At 37.8% G+C, this 23,127-nt stretch overlaps 1 protein-coding gene across 1 annotated transcript in view; it reads left to right on the plus strand.

Moving 5' to 3' along the window:
* The first annotated feature begins 1,115 nt into the window (after positions 1-1,115).
* Positions 1,116-23,127, plus strand: part of NOL4 (nucleolar protein 4) — a 350,767-nt gene continuing 328,755 nt past the window's right edge. Inside the window, exon 1 of the mRNA XM_046671078.1 lies at positions 1,116-1,379. Within this exon, the coding sequence (XP_046527034.1) occupies positions 1,116-1,379 (264 nt within the window). The remainder of the gene's footprint in view (positions 1,380-23,127) is intronic.

A 23,127-nucleotide genomic window follows, 5' to 3' on the forward strand; every position in this document is an offset into this window, starting at 1 on the left:
AAAATAAGCATCCGAAACCTCCCGTGTGAACTGCAAACTGTAACCAAGCAAGGGGAAAATGATATCTCTCTACGTTTCAATTTCATGCAAAGGGCTTTAAGCATCTGTATCATAAACTTACTTCTATGTCTTGTACCCAGTTCAGCAGAAACCAGAGGAGTCCTGTCTGGGGACCCCATCATTATCCGGGAGACCCGCTGCCAGCGGCCTGCCTTCCTTTACCCACATCCCCCAGGAACGGATATCTGTTTGGGGTACCACAGTCTATCCTATAGAACTATGGCCAAAGCTCCATGAATGCTTTGCTAATTCTGAGACAACTCCTGGAGCCTACCTGCGGGGCTGGAATTTAGCCTAAATGCATCTGAAGAAATGACATTTTAAGCCGTTTTAAATATACCTTAAAAAAAAAATTCCTGTGTAGCAGGATTTGATAGGCTTAACAACATGACAGGTAAGAACTTTCTCTCTTTGTAGTCCTTTAACGCCCCACGCAGGGAAGGCCGAAGCGGAACAGGACCCTGGAGGAAGCAGAGCCCGGGTCCCGGGTGCCCTTCGGGGCTCGCAGGCGCTGGGCCGAGCGGCTGCTTTCGAGAGAGGCGCAGCCCTCGCTCCTGGACCGCGGGGCGAGCGGCCAGGGAAGCTTCTGGGGCGCTCGCGAGGAGGCGGCGCTGCGCTCCACCTGCCCTGCCCCGGACACAGCCCCGGGGCGAGGCATCGAGGGACCACCCCAAGTCAATATTCGGATTTTTAATAAACCAAGGAATGGGATTTTAATTATTCAAAACCCAGCTCCTCTGGGCCAGATGCTGTTGGGATGGTCCTAGTCACACAATATTAAAGAGACCCATCTGTAAGAGAGCGAGAAAAGCGTCCAAGACGTCCGTTGCAATTACCAATGAACCAGAGACTTGGTCGCACAGGGCAGTGATTGCTGGTGCCCAACGGACCCTCCTCCCCTCTCCCGATTCCTCCCCCCCACCAGAAGCAGGCTCCGGCGGCGGCCGGGACCTCGCGTCCCTGCATCGCGGCCCGGGCTGCATTTTTCATGAGCCCAGGGTGAACAGGTGCGAAGTGCGCTGGGAGCATCCGGCCGACGGCCGGGCGCGGGGAACATGGAGAGCGAGCGCGACATGTACCGCCAGTTCCAGGACTGGTGCCTCAGGACTTACGGGGACTCAGGCAAGACCAAGACGGTGACCCGTAAAAAATACGAACGGATCGTCCAGCTCCTCAACGGCTCCGAGTCGAGCTCCACGGACAACGCCAAATTTAAATTCTGGGTCAAATCGAAGGGCTTCCAGCTGGGCCAGCCGGATGAGGTCCGCGGGGGCGGCGGCGGCGCCAAGCAAGTGCTCTACGTGCCGGTCAAGACCACGGTGAGTGACTCGCCTTCTTCTGTTATTTGTCTGCCGGAGCAGCCCGGCGGGGAGGGGAGAGAAAGGGGGGGGAGAAAGGGAGAGCCGTGAGCCACCGTTGGCTCGTGTGCCCCCCACCCTTCTCAACTCCCTCCCCAAGTCGTCCCCACTCGCATTAGCCAGGCGCGTTTCCCCCACCGCGGAATCTTTGTGGTCCTTTATTTTAAAGCGGCAGCGCACCTCCAGAGCCCGCTGCCCTCCCTCGCCTCCTGGCTCCCGGACACGCTGCTGGAGCTTCCATCCCCGGGTCGGGCGGCGTCCCGCGTCCTCGGGCTGAGCCATTGTCCCATGTCCTTCGCTGAGCGCCTGGCGCGTGTCCCGCCGCCGCCACCACCGCGCATAAAGGCCACGCTGGGACCCCAGCCGCACGCTCTGATAATAGACGATTCTGATCGATAGTCTACAGTGTCTCCCTATTGGCACAAAGCCCGATTGTGCTGCTAGCCACGGATGTGGGGTTTTCCCCCGGACACTGTCAGGTTTTATTGTTAGACCGCCGCCTGGGAGACACCGGGCTGTCCGATCGCCTTGATCATTCCCAGAGATCTTGCCACGACTATTTAGATTGTAGATAAGGTCCTGGAGATTCCTCCTCCCCGCCCCCCATTCCCTTCCTCACTACTCCCTTTCACAAATAAAGCCGTAGCTACATGATGAACAACAAAGAGAGATGGATTTGGGCGCAAATGGTGTACGTATTTGTTCCTCGTTCTGGGATGGCTCTAGTCTCATGGCCACAAAGCTCTAAGCCCAGGCGCTGCGAGGTACTGACACTGAGAGCCCAGTATATCTCAGCCTCACACGGCAGAAGCCTGTGAGGCTGGGGAGAGGCAGCAGCGTCAGTTTCCTTTTTAAGGAGATGGGAACTGTGGGCTACAAGTAGGAGTGCAGATCAGATCTGTAAGACCTCATTCTTCATCACGCTACGGTGGGTACTTGCCTGGAGTAGGGTGGGGGGGAGGGTACCTGGCATCCTTTGCATTTTTGCCTCGCTTTGGGGTTTCTTGAGCATTTGCTCCTTTTCCTCCCTCCCTTACTGGCAACTGTTTCTCGTGCAGAATTCCTGGAGGATGCTAGAAAGGAGATGTCTTGAAAGATGTATTCTTCTATCTCAAACGGAGGTATATTAAATTGGAAATATGTGCATGAAAGATTTTTCAAAGGATTATTTGGAGGACTCGTGTAGGTTTGGAAAACAGTTTATGGTTTTCCGAGATTTGTGGTTTGAAGGAAGTATATTTATTTTGGAATTTATATGGGAAATGGGAAATGGAAATAAAGGTAGAGTGGAAACACACATAAAAGTTCAGTTGTTTTTTAAAAAATGTACTCTTGTTGAAAGGCTTCTAGGAGATAGATCTATAAATGCAGCCTTCTCCTTTAACATGTGGCATTGCTAAAGACAATGGTGAGATTACTGTCTTGTTTAACTAAATAATGAGGACTAGATGGGCATGGATTAGAACTGAGGTTATTTACATCTGGATGAGCCAGAAGTCTGTTGCAAAGAATGAAGGACTTTGATTCATGTGTATTGGGAGTAATATTAAGAACCTGATTTAAAAAAATAACTTATTGTTAGATAAAGTAAATTAGAATTCAAAACATGAGAATGTATTTTCCTTTGGGCAGTACTGGGCTAATTGAATGAATAAAATAATCATTTAAGATATATTTACCTAAATATTTAATAATATTGTATATGTTAACAAATTGCTACCTGGGAAGTTTTTTTGTTCCTTTTATGTTAAACTTATGTCCCTCTGTTACTTGTCAGATAGCTTCACTTGTGTATTGGTACAATGAGTTTATACCTGCGTGGATTTGGTTTCAGCCGCTATATGTATAAGCAGATGTGCCCTTTTAACACGATTAAAAATTCTAAATAACATAAACTCTGTAATAGTTAGAGAGGCACTAAGATAAACATGGATGCCAGTAATTCAAACCAGCATCCACATGTTCAGATACCTGTATTTCCATTCAAAAATTAATGCAAAATTGTGAAAGAATTACTGCTGAAACATCTAATCTAGAATAACAACTCCCGGGTTAATAATAAAGTAACACGTTTCTCTTTTGCAGAAAGATTCCATATATTTATGAGAGAAAATGTAATCCATCAGGTGATATCCTTAGATAATGGTTTCCACGTAGTATTTAAGAGCCCCGCTCTTCATTCAAGCCTGTTTTGAAATGTTGAAGAGGTTTTTAATTCATGAGCTCTTCTATTGCTCTTTATGAAATTTTTATGCTGCTCCTGACTTAGAATTATAGGCTCCTCCTTCTCTGAGAGACAGCCAATCATCATTTCAATGAGTTAAAAAATAAATAAAAGATCTCTTATCATGTGTTTCCCCACATCTCAAATGATCTCTTCCTTTAAAATATGTGGATTTTTCTGTAAAATAGCAAGAGTACAATCACCCGAAAGACAAAGAAACACATTTTCTTTTTTGCTTTAAAGGCATATATTGGTTGAAATAAAGTAATGAATTTGGCATTTTCAAATAGACTAACAATCATTCTAGCTATTTGAGGTTTGTTTGCGGCTGGCTGTGCTGTCAGTGAGAGAGATTTGCGCCTGATGTTGCATTAACCCACTGCTGCTGATAATTAGACATCATTACACTGCGAAAAGGGAAAGAGGGAAGGGGAGAGGACAGGCTGGGGCTAATTAACTACTTGTGTTTAGTGAAAGAAAGGGAGACTGATAGCAACTGGGAGGTCGTACTAGAACACATAGACTTAATTGAAACAGGATTTTTAGTCTGAAAGAAGCGTGGTTCTCCCTCTTATTTTCCTAAAAGAATAGATGTAGCTTTGCAAATACGCTTTCCCCTAACGCCTACACTTAACTGATGATAAAATCAAGCAAGTGACAACTGACTTAAAATAAAAATGTAAAATACTGGAAAAGATAAACATGCCTTTTAATATTTGTCCTGGCCATGCCTAAAGCTGAGGGGACATATCTGTCACTGTTTAGATTACTCTGTGGCCGTGGAGATACTCTTTGCTCACTAAGCAACAACGTCCTGCAACTCAGCCATTTTAGGTCTAGAGTGGGACCTGCGCGCGTGTGTGTGCGCACAAGCACGCACGTGTATATGTACACACATATACAGTTTGTTGAGAATCACATCTAAGTTTTTTTCTGCTACCGCGATTATTTTTATATGTTCTTTCATTGAAGGTGTCAGGAATTTAGAAGAAAGAAATCATGAATAATTTAAAACAGTTCTGAAAAAGACACAGCAAATGTCTGACATTAACCACATATGTTTAATCAGTGATCATTTGAAATTAGCATTAATATGGTTACTCTATTTTATGTCTTTGAGAGTTCTAGTTTAGTTTGTTTCTAGAAGCTTTTGATCCTGATTGACATTTTTGTTTCCTGGCATCAGTTAGTTGAAATATCACCCTTACGATTTTACCTACCCAAACCCATTATACCACTTGATATTATGAAAGGTAAACTTAGAAAATAACCAGAAAACTCATTAAACCTTTCCATTAATAATATGATTAAAGCATTATTGTGTATTTTTAGAAAGCCCACTGTATTGTGTAAAATATCTGGAAATTTGGTAAAGTCACATTTTTGTTCGTCTTTCAGTCTTAAGCAAACGAGGTAATGACTATCTCAACTGTGTAATTGAATAATGTGAGTAATGCTTTTCTTGATCTGTATTTGTAGGAACAGACATTGAGGTCTAATTTTTGCCTTTGGTGTATTTTTTTCCTTATATTTATTCCACTAGGTAGCATGAAATAAATTTTCATCAAGAAGGAAAAATACATTATCTATAGTTATGTCATTTAAAAAATGATTTATTCATTTCTGCAATCTGTAGGCTCAGATTCCACATTGTTCCTGCTGTGTATACTACTCATTGATTACTGTACAGTGATTAGAATGAATATTCATAGACTGGCTCACAAATAGTTACTGTTTTTTTAGTTCTCTGACTATGATTTTAGTTATAAATTCTTTATGCCACATCAGAGTGAAGGAAATAACGCCTCATAAGGAGTGTGTATACATTTCTGCCTGGTCTAACTTCATGCCTAAGGCACACATCACATATATTAGGCCTTGATCTGGAATTTGCTACAGAAATTCCAGAAAACAAAGCTGAGGAAAATGCCAACTGTATGTTATGATATTCTGTATCTCTGACACAGAGACAAATTATAATAGTAGTCACTGAGATATAAGCAAATTTTTGTTTACCTTCTATACTTCTGCACTGGGCATTGCTGTCCATAACCAATGTGTTTTTCTCTTCATTCAAGTATTTTGGGAGACTCTATAGCATAGGTCTTTGGGGTCAAATAGATCCCAAGTATGGATCTAGGCAACGTGCCTTATTAATTGACTTTAGGGGTTCCTCGTGAGTGGTTTTCAGGAATAAATCATCTATGGCAAGTCCCTAGCGCAGTGCCCATGTACGGCTCTCAGGGAAGCATGGGTACCTTTACGAGGTCAGTCGGGCATGAGGCAAGAGGCTTATGTAGATAACTCCCCTGAATTTGAGGAGGAACCGTGAAGACTGTCCCACACTTATTTCCTAATATACCAACTCGTAACTTTTCCGCTTGTTCTTCCCTGTCTTATTAGTAACCACATTGGGGGTGAGGGGCAAGATTCAGCACCCACGTATCCTCCCTCTGTAAACCTGAGCCAGCTGAGATTCTACTTCTCAAGATTTGACACTCTAGACTTTCTGCATAGGAGAGAGGAGAGATGAAGCAAAAGATAGCTATGGCAGCAGAACTTCCAAGTGTTTCGATCCCATGTCAAGATAAGACCTTGCCCTAATAGCTGTTGTATGTGCTAAGACTTTTTATATCTAACTGGGAAGGATGAAAGAGAATCTAGTATGTTTTAGGTTACATCCATTTTCATAATTCTGGGATAACAGGATAAAATAAACTTCATGGATAGCATAGATGCCAGGAAACATGGCACAGTGCAAGATTTAAATCTTAGATTTGACACTTACTGGAACTGGGAGTTAGGGAAAGTTTCTTAACTAAAGATGCAGTTTCCTCTTTGTAAATGTCAGTAATAATACTTGCCTAACTAGTTTTGGATAAGAATTAATAATAACCATAATTCATAAGCATATGTAGCATATGCCTGGCACATAGTAAATGCTCAAAGAAAGAAGCTGTTCTAAGCAAGAGCACCATGATGCAATTATAGTGAGCTGTATGTTATGAACTCAGAATCACACTGCAACAATGAGTTAAAATACAAGCTACATATACATATGGTGTATTATTCAGCTATTTATCCAACATACTCCATTTTAAGAAAATGAAATGACTTTGTTTTTGTAAAAGTGATGTATTCTCTTTATTTAAAAAATCTAAGTGAAAATGAAAGAAAAATATTAAAAAGTCATGCTAAATCTCCACCCAGATCTAACCACCATTAGGTAATTATCAGCATCATTATCGATGTCTCTCTAAACATATATACAAAAGAAGATTAGATGTAATGATTGATTGATACAATGATTGATATGGACAGGCAGAAAGAATTTTCCAAAACTGGAATGATAATTAGATGCTAATTTAAGTAAGAAGAATAAAATATAATTTTACCAAAATGTAACAAAAGAAAAAGAAATACATAAATTCAAAAAATTGCCAATAGATAAGTGCTTCTGCTTAGAGGTATTTATTCTTGAAGTTAATAGAAAAGATTAAGAAGAACGTTAGGAGATTGAATTACATTTATTTTTTCAACTACAGATTTCAATTTTGTACATATTATTGACTTTCTCAATGGTAGATTTCACTTCTTCTCACCTTGTTACATCTGTTTATATTATAGTACATTCATTATAATATAATTATATATTTTATGGTATTTATTCATTATATCATATATTATAATTGTTTTCATTGTCAAGGTTTTTTATATTTATGTTATAGTACATAATTTGGTTGTCACAATTGTTTTTCCTTTGTCATATTTAAGTGCTTATCATCTACTCTTTTCCCTGGTCTTCTTTACTTTTGAATTTTTTTATTTCATTCTTCACTTGATGAGCTATAATTCCTGATCATCGTTTTCTTTTTCCTAAAGAAAGGTTCATGTGTTCTATTCTCTGAAGTTTGCGTGCAACTGAAAATATTTGTCCTTTGCCTTTGTTCACCTTTGTTTTAGTCTTTCCACCAGAACATTGTAAATATTGTATTTGCTCTGTAAAATTCTAACCCACACCTGTTTTTCCAGATTTCATCAATTGTTTACCTTTTTATCCTTGAAATTAAATAATTTCATGAACATATGCTTTGAATTCCTTTTCTCATTGAGTAATTGCACTCATGTCCATGGCTTCAGGTGTGTCTATGTTTTGGCGACTTAACGCATATCTTCTGAGGTTCAGCTTTGTATTTTGGGGTTTCAGATGTTTTCACCAAGATATCTCCAAGCACCTCAAACTGAGCGTGTACAAAAATGGTTTTTTCTTTCATCCATTGCCCCATCCTAGGTCCTTCAAGCTGACACCTCCTTTTTAAAAAATTTCTTTTCTCCATGGATGGCAATACAGTTTGCTCACCTATCCAAGCCCAAAATCTGTGTCACATTCTTGATTTCTCCCTTTTTCTCCCTCCTTATAGTCAATACTCAACAGAATACTGTTGATTCTACCAACTTAATATCTCTTGAATTCATCATATTCTTACCATTATCATACCCACAATATACCCATTGCTTGGTAATTTGGTAATTCTCCTAAAACCTGTTTTGAACAAAGGGATTTGATCTCCAATGCCTGGAATAATGTGTGAGGCATCTTTGGTGCTCAGTATTAATGAAATAAAAGAAAATTTCTTCCCAGCCTGATACCACATAGTGAGACCTTCTCATTTACGACCACACAACAGCTAGTTCCATAGCCATTTTGGACACTTAAAAAAAATTTATTTATTTAAATTGAAGTTAAAAAATACAATTTAACATGTTAACTATTTTAAGTTTACAGTTCAATAGTAATAAGTATATACACATTGTTGTACAACAGATCTCCACAACTTTTTCATATTGTAAAACTGACACTCTACCCATTAGACAACAACTCCCACTTTTCCCCTCTCCCTCCAGCCCCTGGTAACCACCACTCTACATTCTGTTTCTATGAATATGACTACTTTAGAGACCTCATGTAAGTGGAATCATACAGTATTTGTCTTTTTATCACTGACTTATTTCAGTTAGCATAATATCCTCAAGATTCATCCATGTTATAGAGTTTGACAGGATTTCCTTCCTTTTTAAGGCTGAATAATAAGCCATTGTATGTAGATACCATGTTTTGTTTATCCTTCATCTGTTAATGGACACATGGTTGCTTCTACCTCTTGCCTATTGTGAATAGTGCTGTTAGGAACATGGGTGTGCAAATATCCCTTCAAGGCTCTGCCTTCAATGCACACACAAGTGGGATTGCTGGCTCATATGGTAGTTCTATTTTTAATTTTTTGAGGAACTTCCACATTGTTTTCAGGAGCAGTTGCAACATTTTATAGTCCCACCAACACTGCACAAGGGTGAACACTTCTTAAGGCTAAGAAATTTGTCATCTAGAGCTCTTCAATGAGCATACTTCTTCTTTAGGCAATGCAAGTACTGAATGTAACACAATTAATAATAATGTTATAATAATGCCTTACATTTATCAAGTTCTAACTATAGGTTAAGGATTTGGCTAATACGTTTAAGCAAAATGTCCCCTTTAATGTTCCTAATAGTCCTATGGTATTAATGCTTTTTATGACACACTTGAGAAAATTGTGGTTTAAGTTAAGGTGACTTTCTAAAGTCACACAGTTTCAAAGTGTTAGAGTTGGGATGAGAAACTATTTCAGTTGGATTCCAAAGTCTAGCTTTGTTCTCCAGACTTTTTAAATAACGCACTGCAATTGTTAAAAAAATTGAATATTCTCCCAATATGTAATTTTTATAAATTACATAGATATACTACTATATCAACATTTAACACACTATAAAACATATTTAAAAATGTAAGTATACAGGGCTGAGATTAAAATACATATAAATATAAGTTTTAATATTTTCTTCTTCACCTCAATAGGTCATCTCATGCATTTCCTGGGGTGTGCATCTACCAACTCAGAGACAATTACTGTAATCCATGGTACAGTATTCCCTCACAGTAGTACATTGTGGTTAAGACCTTACACTTCAGCTAAAATATCGCCTCTGCTATTACAGGGGTTGGCCCTGTACTTAACTGACACAACATTAGAATTATATCTTAGCCATACAAGTCCATAACCTTCATAAAACAATTAGACACGTTTGGTGTTGGTATGAGGGAAGAGATTATTTCATCAAAGGCATGTTCAGGAGGTGGTGTGCAGTCAAGAACAGCTGAAGTGTAGGGTGCAGTGGAAGATGAAGTTGGAAAAATAGGCTGGGGCCAAATTATGAGAAGCCTTGAATGCCACGTTAAAAAGTTTGGACTTCATTCTGTAGGGAATGGCAGCTATCAAAAGTATTTGAGCAGAGATGTCATGATTTAGGTCATATAGGTGGGGACTTGATGTATCATAGTGGTTTATGTTGCAGAATATAAATCAGATGAGTAAAGAATAAAAGTTAAATAGTTCCTTTGACTCAATATATTGTTTGAAATATTATAGTTATAAATAAATATAATACAGGTATTAAAATCAAATTATCAAGCGGTAAATCAATGTAATTCAATAGCTTGATGTTGCGGTGTAATTGAATCATGCTATACAAATCTCCGACTTTATTAATTCCAATAAAATGTTAAAAATAGGATTCTCTGAAACTTAAGACAGAATAGATTTAAAGGCACCTAAAAGGAATATGGATGTCGGCTTATAATAAATAGGTGTTTTTCTTTTTGGAGCTGAGGAGAAATAATTGTTGACCTCTTAGTTGTTACTACATCCACGGCTACAAAGACTTCCCAGGAAATCCTAAAAACCCAAGTGGAGATTTCTATACAGAATACTTATTCAAGCACAGACCTTTACACAGTAAAGTTAATGTTTCAAATATTTTTTGAAACATGGAGTTTGTTCTTTAAGGCAATATTCTTAATCTTACTCCAAGTTGTTTCTTGCTCATTTTTCTTTGATTTTATAGCCACATGCCTTTCTGTGCCACTAAGGGTCTTCACTATGATTCTTCAATTCTTGAACACTGTGGTAGGCAGGATTCTAAGATGACTCCCAAATGACTCTCACACTTGTTTAATTCCCTCCCCTTTGAGTGTGGGTGAAACCTGTGAATATGATGAGCTGTCACTCCCATAGTTATATTATGTTATGTGGGACAGTTGACTTTAACAAAGGCGGCTCTTTCAAATGGGTCTGACTTAATCATGTTAGTCTTTTAAAAGCAGAGAATTTTTTCCTCCTGGCTCCTAGCAGAAGAAGTAGAGAGTTTCACAGCCTGAGATGGATTCAGTGTGAGGGAGGTTCTCTATCGCTGAGATGGAGGGGACAATGTGGTTAAGAGATGACAGCAACCTCTTGAAGCTGAGAGCATGCTTTGCCAACAGCTAGCAAAACAATGGGGTCCTAAATCCTACAACCACAGGGGAATGAATTCTACCCACAACCAAAGCTTGGAAGTGGATATTTCCGTAGTTGAGCTTCCAAATGAGGTTGCAGCTGGCCAACACCTTGATTTCAGCTTCACGAGAACATGCGCAGACGACCCAGTTAAAATGTGCTGGGCTTCTGACCCACAGAAATTGTGAGATACTAAGTGTGTGAAGTTTTAAACCACCCAAATGCAGTTATACAGCAAAAGAAAACTAACATATAGTTCTTTGGTGTAAAATTTCCCAAAAGCATTTGTGCAGTTAAAACAAGTCAACTTTTAAAAAGCATATTTGGCTAAGATTATTTCTGGTTTAAGATTCAGCTGGGAATAATTTAAATATTCTTTCCACGTAATGCCTAATGTGTTGCCGTTCTTATAGTTTGTGATGAGATGGTACATAATTTAGTAAAATATACAGATCATTTGAAATAGTTAATGATGGCTTGCATTAGGAATATGCATATTGCTAGTAATATATATATATATGTATATATACCCATATATCTATTTGATTTTTCTCTGAATCTTTTTATCTTTAAACATTTTTTATTTCATTGTATTCCATCTATCTCCTCGATAGAATATGAGATGGCTTACTGTTTAAGGTTTTTCATGGAGACAGAAGAGTATACATATCAAAAGAGAGTATTATTCACATGATTATATTAATGTATGTTTAAGTATTTTTGAAAATAACACACAGAAGCAAATACAACAGAAATAACATTCATTCTCATTCATTAGACATAACCATTCTATAATTTTATTTTTAAATAATTATTTCAATATAACATTATGTATTTTAAAGAAGGCCTGCCTAACATTTGGGAGTAGAATATAGAAAATAACATTAATAGGTAGATCTTCTTCTTTTGTTAATATACAAGTGGGAACTGGAAATCATTTTCCCCTCTCTGTGTTGAGAAGGGAAAATCTTTATTTTGATTTTCTTCTTTTCTCTCTGTTTGAGGTTTATTCGATACGCTCTTATGTCCCACTCTTCCTAACTTTAATCAAGTATTCATTTGTGGTGGTTCTCACAATTACAGATCTTTCAAGTGTTTGGAGCTGTTGAAAATGGAAGGGTGAGAAGGAAATTCAGAATATAAGTTCAGCAAATTGGAAGGTGAATTTTGCTTATAAGAAGGAATAACCTGTCTTACAGGCAGAGAGCTGGTGTTTTGTTGTTATTAGTTATTTTTCTTCCTCTTTAAAGTTTAATGTGTTTTCAGAACATATTATTTGAATATTTGGGTCTGATCGTTATATATAAAGGTAGTAGTCATTGAATTAAGATTGGCCAATGTTTTTGAACTGGTTTTCTTTTTTTTTGCTGGGGTGCCAGGGTAATGGAGTGTGGGGGAGGACACTTATGGGGGGACCTAACTGCAGTTACCAGATGGCTAGAGGGCTTTAGAGGTTTAATCTAGGGACATGGGGCAAAGCTAAGTGGCACATATGAGGATCTAATGTCTAGCTTGGTCATATTAGCACCATGCTCTAACCAATTGACCTAATTAGAAGAGATTTTCAAATCTAATATCAAGGGTTTGTTTGAATTTCGAATATGGGTCATTGTTTTCTTAGTAGTCTCTGTTTACATGCTCATTGGGGTTTACTTGAGGTCAGGAAAGGAGTTTTGCTATGTTTGTTTTAATTCATTTTTCTCTATAAAAGCTACCATTACAAAACAATTGATTTGACGATTTGTTTGGTCTCACTAATTTGGAATATGTTAATTTAGATTTAGCATTAATTTGAACAAGGGTAGGATGACATTTACCTTGAACTATCTACTAAAGGAGGATTTATCTACAAATTCATAATTAATAAGATAGCAGAGGGAGCATGCTTATCTACTATAATGAGAAAAAACTTTTTCTTAAATCAGCTCTGTCCTCATATAAACAATTCATATGTCCATTCCATTATAAATGCTCTCTACTTGATAAAATAGGTGTTATAAGTGCCCTTTAGATAATTTTCATGGCACTGTTGTTGATATATAGCATATAACAGTAATATGTCCCCTAGAATTTTCAAATAAGGGAAATAAGATAACCCTATAGAGTTTAAACTTTAAAATCACAGTTAATCAATATGTGATATTCAAAGTCACTTTAAAGTGACAGAATGGCTCCTAAGCTGTAAAACTAGATGGCATTTTGCTTGAAAATATAATAAAAGAGCTCTTAATAGAGCTCGCTGACTAATGAATTAATCAAAACTCTCTCTTCCCTCTACAACGTACTGATTCCCAGAGCGTGGGCAGACTCATTCACAGTAGTCTACCCTGCAGTTGCTTGCACTTTGTGCACATGAAATTGAGTTGTATGCATATTATTGGTTGTATTTTTCCCACATCCTTTTTTGCTAGTTTCATTTACTTTTATAATTGTGATTTAAATATTTCATAAAATGATAAAATAAGTGTAAGAACTTAATTAAGCTTCATATGTTAATATGGAAAGAATGTTATAAGAAGTGGTGTTTGGTCAGCCGTAGAAATATGAGTTAAATATCCACATATTAGCAGTGCTGATAAAATAATATACTGTCGTGATGACAGAAGAACTTAGTGTTTCCTGAAGGTATTGCTACTGTGGACAAAAATGTTTCCACCCAGATGCGTATGATGGCATAACTTAACCACGTGGTATTATTATATCCTCTTTAAATCCACATTGAACAGGTCACCTTTTGATTATTTGGGTTCCTTCGTGGCTTGGCCTAAAGAGAGAACGCACTGCTCGAACTGTTGCCAATGTTGGGAATATTTAAGTTACGTTTCTAAGTATAATTTAAGTAATTTTAGGTTTTATATTATAAACTCTTGTGAGTTCTGGTTGAGTTCACAGTCTCTATGTCTAATCAATTTATATACACTCATGAGATCTCCAAAAAAACATTGGAGAACTATTGAGAAAGGGAGGGGAAAATGGATGCCAGGGAGGCAACAAAACAGGGTCCACTGTAATCTGACTCACTTAGAATTCTCCCTTTCAGGCACTCATTCTCTCTTGGTTTCCACTTTCCTTGACATTCTGGTTGCTTTCTTCTGAATTGATTATTTTCTAAAATATGGTACCTGGCATACTCTTTAAAGTTATAATAATAGTTTAATATAATTTTGAATTGTGCTTTTTCATTTAAAATTATCATCAACATTTTCCCAATGTTACTACATAGTATTTTCTTTTACGTTTTTTTCCTGATTATTTTACTGAGGTCATAATGGTTTATAAAATTGTGTAATTTCAAGTGTACATTATTATTTATCAGTTTATGTATAGACTGCATCGTGCTCACCACCAATAGTCTAATTTTTATCTGTCACCATATATATGTGTCTCTTTACCCCTTTTGCCCACCCCCAATGCCTTTCTTCTCTGATGATCTGTTTTCTTTATCCGTTTGTTTATCTTCCACATATGAGTGAAATCACACAGTGTTTGTCTTTCTTTGTCTGGCTTATTTCACTTAGCATCATACCCTCAGGGTCCATCCATGTTGTTGGGACGACTTTATCTTTTATTTTTTTGCAGAAGATTAGCCCTGAGCTAACATCCGTGCCCATCTTCCTCTATTTTTACATGGGATGCCTGCCACAGCATGGCTTGATAGGTGATGTGTAGGTCTGAGCCTGGGATGTGAACTGGTGAACCCTGGGCCACTGAAGTGGAGCCTGTGATCTTAACTCCTGCACCACCGGGTGGGCCCCAAGATTTTGTGTTTTTTTATGGCTGAGTAGTATTCCATTGTATGTATATATATGACATCTTCTTTATCCATTCATCAGTTGATGGGCACTTGGGTTGCTATTGTGAATAATGCCACAATGAACATAGGGGTGCTTAAATCTCTTTGAATTGTTGATTTTAAGTTCTCTGGATAAATATCTACTAGTGGGATAGCTGGACTGTATGGTATTTATATTTTTAATTTTTTGAGAAATCTCCATACTGTTTTCTATAGTGGCTGCACTGGTTTGTATTTGCACCAGCAGTGGATGAAGGTTCAGTTTCCTCCACATCCTCTCCAACATTTGTTGTCTTGTTGATTGTAGCCGTTCTGACAGATGTAGGATGATATCTACTTGTAGTTTTGATTTGCATTTCCCTAATAATTAGTCATGTTAAATATCTATTCATAGGCCTGTTGGCCATCTATATCTCTTCTTTGGAAAAATGTCTGTTCATATCCTCTGCCCAGTTTTGGACCAGGGTGTTTGTACATGGAATATCTTTCCATTTCTTTGTAGCTTCTTTGATTTCTTTTAATAATGCCTTATAGTTTTCAGTGTATGTCTTTCACTTCCCTGGTTAAATTATTTTTGCTATTTTTCTTCTTTTTCTCCCCAAATCCTCCCACTATATAGTTGTATATTTTAGTTGTGGGTCCTTCTAGTTGTGTCATTTGGGATGCCATCTGAGCATGGCCTAACAAGTGGTGCCATGTCTGCACCCAGGATCTGAACCAGCAAAACCCTGGGCCACCGAGGTGGAGGGTGTGAACTTAACCAGTCAGCCGTGGGGCTGGCCCCCTGGTTAAATTTACTCCTAGATATTTCATTCTTTTTGCTGTGGTTGTAAGCAGGATTGTATTCTTGAGTTCTCTTTATGTTAGTTTGTTTTTAGTGTATAACAATGTAACTGATTTTCGTAAATTGATTTTGTACCCTGCAACTTTGCTGTAGTTGTTGATTATTTCTAATGGTTTTCTGGGGGATTCTTTAGGGTTTTCTATATTTAGAATCATGTTGACCGCAAACAGCAATAGTTTCACTTCTTCCTTTCCAATTTGGATACCTTTTATTCCTTTTTCTTGACTAATTGCTCTGGCCAAAACCTCCATTACTATGTTGAGCAGGAGTAGTGAGAGTAGGCAACCTTGTCTTGTTACTGTTCTCAGAGGGATGGCTTTCAGTTTTTCCCCATTGAGTATGATGTTGGCTGTGGGTTTGTCATATATGGCCTTTATTATGTTGAAGTACTTTCCTTCTGTATCCATTTTGTTGATAGTTTTTATCATAAATGGATGTTAGATCTTGTTAAATGCTTTTTCTGCAACTATTGAGATGATCATGTGATTTTTATTCCTAATTTTTTTAATGTGGTATATCACATTGATTTGAGAATGTTGAACCATCCCTGCATACCTGGTATAAATCCCACTGGATCATGGTATATGATCCTTTTAATGTATTGTTGTATTAGGTTTGCCAATATTTTGTTAAGGATTTTTGCATCTATGTTCATCAGTGATATTGGCCTATAATTTTCCTTCTTTGTGTTGTCCTTGTCTGGTTTTGGTATCAGGGTAATGTTGGTCTCATAGAATGAGTGAGAAAGCATTCCATCTCTTCAATTTTTTGAAATAGTTTGAGAAGGATAGGTATTAAATGTTCTTTGAATGTTTGGTAGAATGCTCCAGAAAAACCATCTAGTCCTGGACTTCTTTTTTGGGGGAGGTTTTTGATTACTGTTTCAATCTCTTTACTTGTGATTGGTCTATTCATATTCTCTATTTCTTCCTGATTCAGTTTTGGGAGGTTATATGAGTAAATGAATCCATCCATTTCTTCTAGGTTATCCAATTTGTTGGCATATAGTTTTTCATAGTATTCTCTTATAATCCTTTGTATTTCTAAGGTTTCCATTGTTATTTCTCCTCCTTCATTTCTAATTTTATTTGAGCCTTCTCTCTTTTTTTATTAGTGAGTCTGGCTGAGGGCTTGTCAATTTTGTTTATCTTCTCAAAGAGCTAGCTCTTAGTTTCATTGATCCTTTCTACTGTGTTTTTGGTCTCTATTTCATTTACTTCTGCTGTAATTTTTATTATTTCCCTCCTGCGGACTTTGGGCTTTGTTTGTTTTTCTTCTTCTAGTTCTGTTAGGTGTAGTTGAAGATGACTTATTTGAGGTTTTTCTTGTTTGTTGAGGTAGGCCTGTACTGCTATGAATTTCCCTCTTAAAACCATTTTAGCTGCATCCTATAAGAGTTGGTATGTTGTATTTTCATTTTCATTTGTCTCTAGATATTTTTTTGTCTCTCCTTTGCTTTCCTCATTGATCCAATGGTTGTTCAGTAGCATATTGTTTAGTCTCCACATATCTGTGACTTTCCCAGCTTTTTCTTGTAGTTGATTTCTAGTTCCATAGCACTGGGGTTGGAAAAGAATCTTGATGTGATTTCAGTCTTCTTAAATTTATTGAAGATTTCCTTGTTTCCCAGCATATGGTCTATCTTTGAGAATCTTCCATGTGCACTTGAGAAGAATGTTTTATTCTGCTGTTTTTGGATGAAATGTTCTATATACATCTATTAAGTCTATCTGGTCTGCTTTTTCATTTAAATCCACTATTTCCTCATTGACTTTCCTTCGGGATAATCTATCCGTTGATGTAAGTGGGGTGTTGAGGTCTCCTACTATTATTGTGTTGCTGTTAATTTCTCTCTTTAGATCTGTTAATAATTGTTTTCTATACTTTGGTGCTCCTGTGTTAGGTGCATATGTATTCATAATTTTTATGTCCTCTTGGTGGAATGTCCCTTTTATTATTATGTACTGCCCCTCTTTGTCTTTCATTGCCTTTTTTATCTTGAAGTCTGCTTTGCCTGACGTAAGTATGGCAAAACCTGCTTTTGTTTGTTTGCTGTTCTATTGGAGTATTGTCTTCTATCCCTTCACTCTGAGCCTGTGTTTGTCTTTAGAGCTGAAATGTGTTTCCTGGAGACAGCATATTGGCTTGTTTTTTAATCCTTCCAGCCACTCTGTGTCTTTTGATTGGAGAATTCAATCCATTTACATTTAGAGTGATTATTGATATATGGGGGCTTAATACTGCCATTTTATATCTTGTTTTCTGGTTGTTCTATATTTCCATTATTTCTCTTCCTTTGTATGTCTCACTGTGTTTCAGTTTTTGTTGTTTCCTGTGATGGATGTCTCTTTATTTGTGATTTGTCTCTCTGCTATGATTTTTTGTTTAGTGGTTACCATGAAGTTTATGTAAAAGATCTCATAGATGAGACAGTCCATTTTCTGATAGCCTCTTATCTCCATTAGCCTAAGAAGGTTCAATCCCTTTCCCCTTCCTCTTCTGAGTTATTATTGTCACAAATTGATCTGTGTTGTATTGTGAGTTTGTGAGTAAATCAAAGTGTTTATAGTTATTTTTGATGCTTTCCTTCCCATTATCTTTTATGTTATAATTAAGTGTTTGCTAACCTATTCTGATAGAGAGCTGCAATTTTCTGATTTTTTCTGTCTAATTGTCTCCTTGCTCAAGGCTTTGTAAACCTTTGCCTTTTTGTTTCAGGTATGAGGGCATCCTTGATCATTTCTTGTATTGGAGGTCTAGTGGCAATGAACTCCCTCAGCTCCTATTTATTGGAGAAATCTTTTATTTCTGCATTGTATCTGAAGGGTAGTTTGTTGGAGAGAGTATTCTTGACTGAAAGTTTTTGTCTTTCTGTATTTTAATATATCATTCCAATCTCTCTTAGCCTGTGAGATTTCTTACTGAGAAATCTGCTGAAAGCCTGATAGGGGTTCCTATCTCTTCGGCCTTGCTGTTCTTAATATTTTTTCTTTGTCATTGACTTTTGCCAGTTTTACTGTTAATATGCCTTGGAGAAGGTCTTTTGCTTTGATGTAATTAGATGTTCTATTGTTTTCATGTACCTGTAAGTCTGGTTCTTTCCCCAGGTTTGGTAAGTCCTCAGATATAATTTCTTTGAACAAACTCTGCTCCTTTCTCCCTCTCTTCTCCCGCTGGAATACCTACAATCTTTGTGTTTCCTTTCCTAATTGAGTTGGATATTTCTTGAAGAAGTTCATTGTTTTTAAGTCTGTTCTCTTCTCCCCCTCCACCTGAAGCTTTTCTATATTTCTGTCCTCTAAATAACTAATTCTGTCGTCCATAAGGTCAACTCTGTTTTTTAAGGACTCCAGGTTTTTAAATTTTTTTTGTCTCATTTATTGTGTTCTTCATCTCTAGAATTTCTGTTTGGTTTTCTTTTAGAGTTTCAATCTCTTGGTGAAGTATTCCTTCTGCTCATTAATTTTATTCTTGAGTTCACTGAACTGTCTTTCTGAGTTTTCTTGTAACTCATTGTTTCTTTATGATAACTATTTTGAATTCTCTGTCATTTAGATAGTAAATTTCTGTGACTTCAGGATTGGTTTCTGAAGATTGTCATTTTCCTTCTGCTCTGAAGTATTGCTGTAATTTTTCATGGTGTTTGATGAACTGATCCTTTGCAGAGGCATTTGTAGTAGTATCAGGTCACAGATTCCACCTGCCCTGCTGTGGGGTGGGGCAGGAGTTATGTTTTCTGAACCTGCCATGTATGCTGGAAGTTTTGCTGATAGGGCTCATCTTCTTTGTCCACTGGCTGCAGCTACTTGGTGGGTGACACATACACATGCAGGCAATGTGGTGTGGGACTGCTGCCTTGGCCGGGACTGGCTGAGCTGTTGTGCTAAGTGGGAGGGGAGGGGCACTTTCTTTCACACATGTGGGCCTGCTCTGCACTCATGGGATGTTCACCTGGGCTCCTGTTCTTGGTGGTGATACCCATGTGGTGGCTGAGCTGTGACACTCAATGTGGAGCATTCCCCTGGGTGGAGCTGCAACTCTGAAAGCAAAAGCATTCATGTGCAGGCCTGCCTGGCCTCCCGCTTCTTCTTATAGTTGCACACTGGCTGCTGTGTGAGAACCTGCGAACTAGATCTCTGCGGCCAAGTTGGAGAAGGGATCCCCTCACCTCCTTGCATTTCCTCCCAGGTATCCAGTACCCTCACCTTCAGATGTATGGCTGCATGGATCTCTCAGATGTCCTATTGTGCTTTGTAGGGAATCCTCTGTTGGTTAATGAATGTCTGTTTGGTTGTAAGTTGGAGAGACACTTAAGGGAACAACTCACTGTGCCATGATGCTGATGTCCTACATAGTCCTGATAATTATTTTTATGGCTTCACAAATACCTAATCAACTATCTGTACCATAATTTTCTTTACCATTTCCATATGATGTGTCATTTTATTTATTTTTTTCTTTTAAGCTCCCCTTCACAGTGAATTATGATAATTGCCTTTGTACTTTATTTATTTATTTATTTATTTATTTATTTATTTATTTATTTATTTTAAAGACTTTTTATTTTTACTCTCTCTCCCCAAAGCCCCCCAGTACATAGTTGTGTATTCTTAGTTATGGGTCCTTCTAGTTGTGGCATGTGGGATGCTGCCTCAGCATGGCTCAATGAGTGATGTCATGTCCATGTGCAGGATTCGAACCGGCCAAACCCTGGGCAGCTGCAGTGGAGCCTGCAAACTTAACCACTAGGCCACGTGGCTGGCCCCACCTTTGTACTTTAAAAATGTGTGTGTGGGGGCTGGCCCAGTGGCTCAGTGGTTAAGTTTGCATGTTCCACTTTAGCAGCCCAGGGCTCACTGGTTCGGATCCCAGGTGTGGACCTACATACTGCTTGTCAAGCCTTGTTATGGTAGGCATCCTACATATAAAGTAGAGGAAGATGGGCATGGATGTTAGCTCAGGGCCAGTCTTCATCAGCAAAAAGAGGAGGATTGGCAGCTAATCTTCCAAAAAAAAATAATGTGTGTTTGTGTGTTAGAATTGATTTTTTGAACCTCATTGAAGGACTTTACATGAATCTTCCTGTGTTCCAAGAGCTATTTTGAATCTTGTTCCTGTCTACTATCTCAGGACATCTCATATTTTAATGTGCTTACCAGTTACCTGGAGATCTTGTTAAAATGGATTCTGGGTCATGGCAGGGCTTATGATTCTTTATTTCTAAAAAGCTATCATATGTTCTTGTGGCACTGGCCAAAATGGTGTAAGCTCATTATGGACTGTCTTTTCCACTGATTACACTGAAAACGCTGAAGAGACAATAAAATACAACTACCTGAGAACTCTGAAAAAGAAACAATGAAAGGCTGAATGGGGATGGATGTCAACTATAAGTGCAAAGTAGAAGGGGTGATTTTTCTGGGGTTTTTTTTTTGCTTCTTTTATCTCCTGGATTTAATTGAAGGGTACTCCCAGTCATGAAGAAACTAAATGGTGAGAGCAGACAATACAAATTACAAGGAAAACTTCTTTCTGTCCAGAGGGCCAGAAAAAAGGGTTCCTGCCACCTGGAGAATGTGAGAGAATCACTTTTTTTCTCTTATTTTCACTGAAAGCCTGACCATGAGGGCAACCCCAGTCATGGAGCTCCACTGCTGCTGTGTGGTGGCACTGCTGGCAGAGAGGAACCTAAAAGGCTGAGTGGAAAACCTGTATCTTTGGCCAGAAGAGCAGGGAGAAGAAAAAAGGGCCCATGTCATCCTAAGAGCATGTATGAGATGCCATTACTGCTATCTCTGTCCCTTTTTTCCTAATACATTTTCCTGAAGATGGCCCCAGTCTCATGGAATTATGCAAGATGCAGAAGGCTAACTCTGGAGGAACTGAGATTTTTCAGGCTAGAAGAATCAGAAAAAAAGGGGGCTATTGGGAAAAAGAGGGTGTGAGGGAAATACCAGAGAGGAGATCCCCTAAATCTTTGTGTGAATGGAATTCATTGTCAAGCTATGAATGTGAAGAATGTATGCAAAACACCATGGCCAAGTCTTTGAGAACTGAAGTATGACATAAACCACCACACAAGGCCCAGATTAACTCCTGAGCGACCCATATGGAGAATACACCCAAAGAAGCATAGCAAAACTTGAAAACTGAACTGAAATTGGGATCACTGATGAGAAGGCAAGACAGAACTGATGGTCTGAATGTAATAGGGTTTACTGCATGCTATAAAAATATAACACTTTCTGGAAGATTTTAACAGGACCCAGAGTCTCACAACATAATATTCAAAAGGTGTTTGGCAGATAAAAACAATGAAAATTCAACAAATTCTAAGAGGAAAAAATCAATAGATGCCAACTCTGAATTGAGCCAGATGTTGGAATTATGAAGAACTTTAAAGCAGCTGTTACAACCATGCTCTATGCAGAAAATGCAAATACCTTGAAATGAATGGAAAAACAGACATTCTCAGCAGAGGAAAAAGGAACTACAAAAAAATGGATAAAATGTGAATATTTGAACTGAAAAATACAATAAGTGATAAAAAATTCCCCAGGTGGGCCTAAGAGTAGAATGGAGATGGTAGATGAGTCAGTGAGTTTAAAGATAGATCAATGGCAATTATCTTATCTGAAAAACAGAGTGGACAAAGCTTGAAAAAAATAAACATGGACTCAGAGATCTGTGGGACAATATCAAAAAATCTAACATTTGTGCCACTGAGATCTTAGAAGAAAAGAAAAGAATTGGTGTAGAAAAAAAATAGTTGAAAAGTAATGGCTGAAAGTTTCCAAAATTTGATGACAGACTAATTCAAGATGCTTGGTGAAACCCAAACGAGATAAACTCAAAAAAATTATTATAAAATACATAATAATGAAACTACTGAAAGAAAATAATCTTGAAAGCAACCAGAGAAAAACAACACACTATATGTAGGTAAACAATAAGTTAAACAATTGCAGCCTTCTCATCAGAAACCATGGAGGGAACTATTTTTTAAAGTGTTGAAAAAATTTTTTCAAATCTTTTTAAATTTTTAAAATTTTTTTAAAGTGTTGAAAAAAATAATTGTATATCCAGTGAAAGTATCCTTCAGGAAAGAAGGTGATACAAAGACATTCACAGATGAAGAAAATCTATGCATATTTTCCAGCAAACCTGCTCTAAAATAAATGCTAAAGGAAGTTCTTCAGAATTAAGAAGAATGATACTAGAAGGAAATTTGGAACTTCAGGAATAAAGGAAGAGCAATAGAAATAGTAAATAGACTATTTTTCATCCTCTAGATTCTTCAAAATATGCATGACTATTGAATGCAAAAATTATAGCGTTATCTGGTAGGGTTTTAAATCTATGTAGATGTGATACATTTATCTATCTATAACACACAAAGGATGCTCTCTGACCATGAAGGATTTAAAGTACAAATCAATAAGAGAAAGTTATCTGGTAATTCTCCAAGTATTTAA

Source organism: Equus quagga, chromosome 9, assembly GCF_021613505.1.
Source record: "Equus quagga isolate Etosha38 chromosome 9, UCLA_HA_Equagga_1.0, whole genome shotgun sequence".
In the NCBI taxonomy this organism is placed as follows: domain Eukaryota; kingdom Metazoa; phylum Chordata; class Mammalia; order Perissodactyla; family Equidae; genus Equus; species Equus quagga.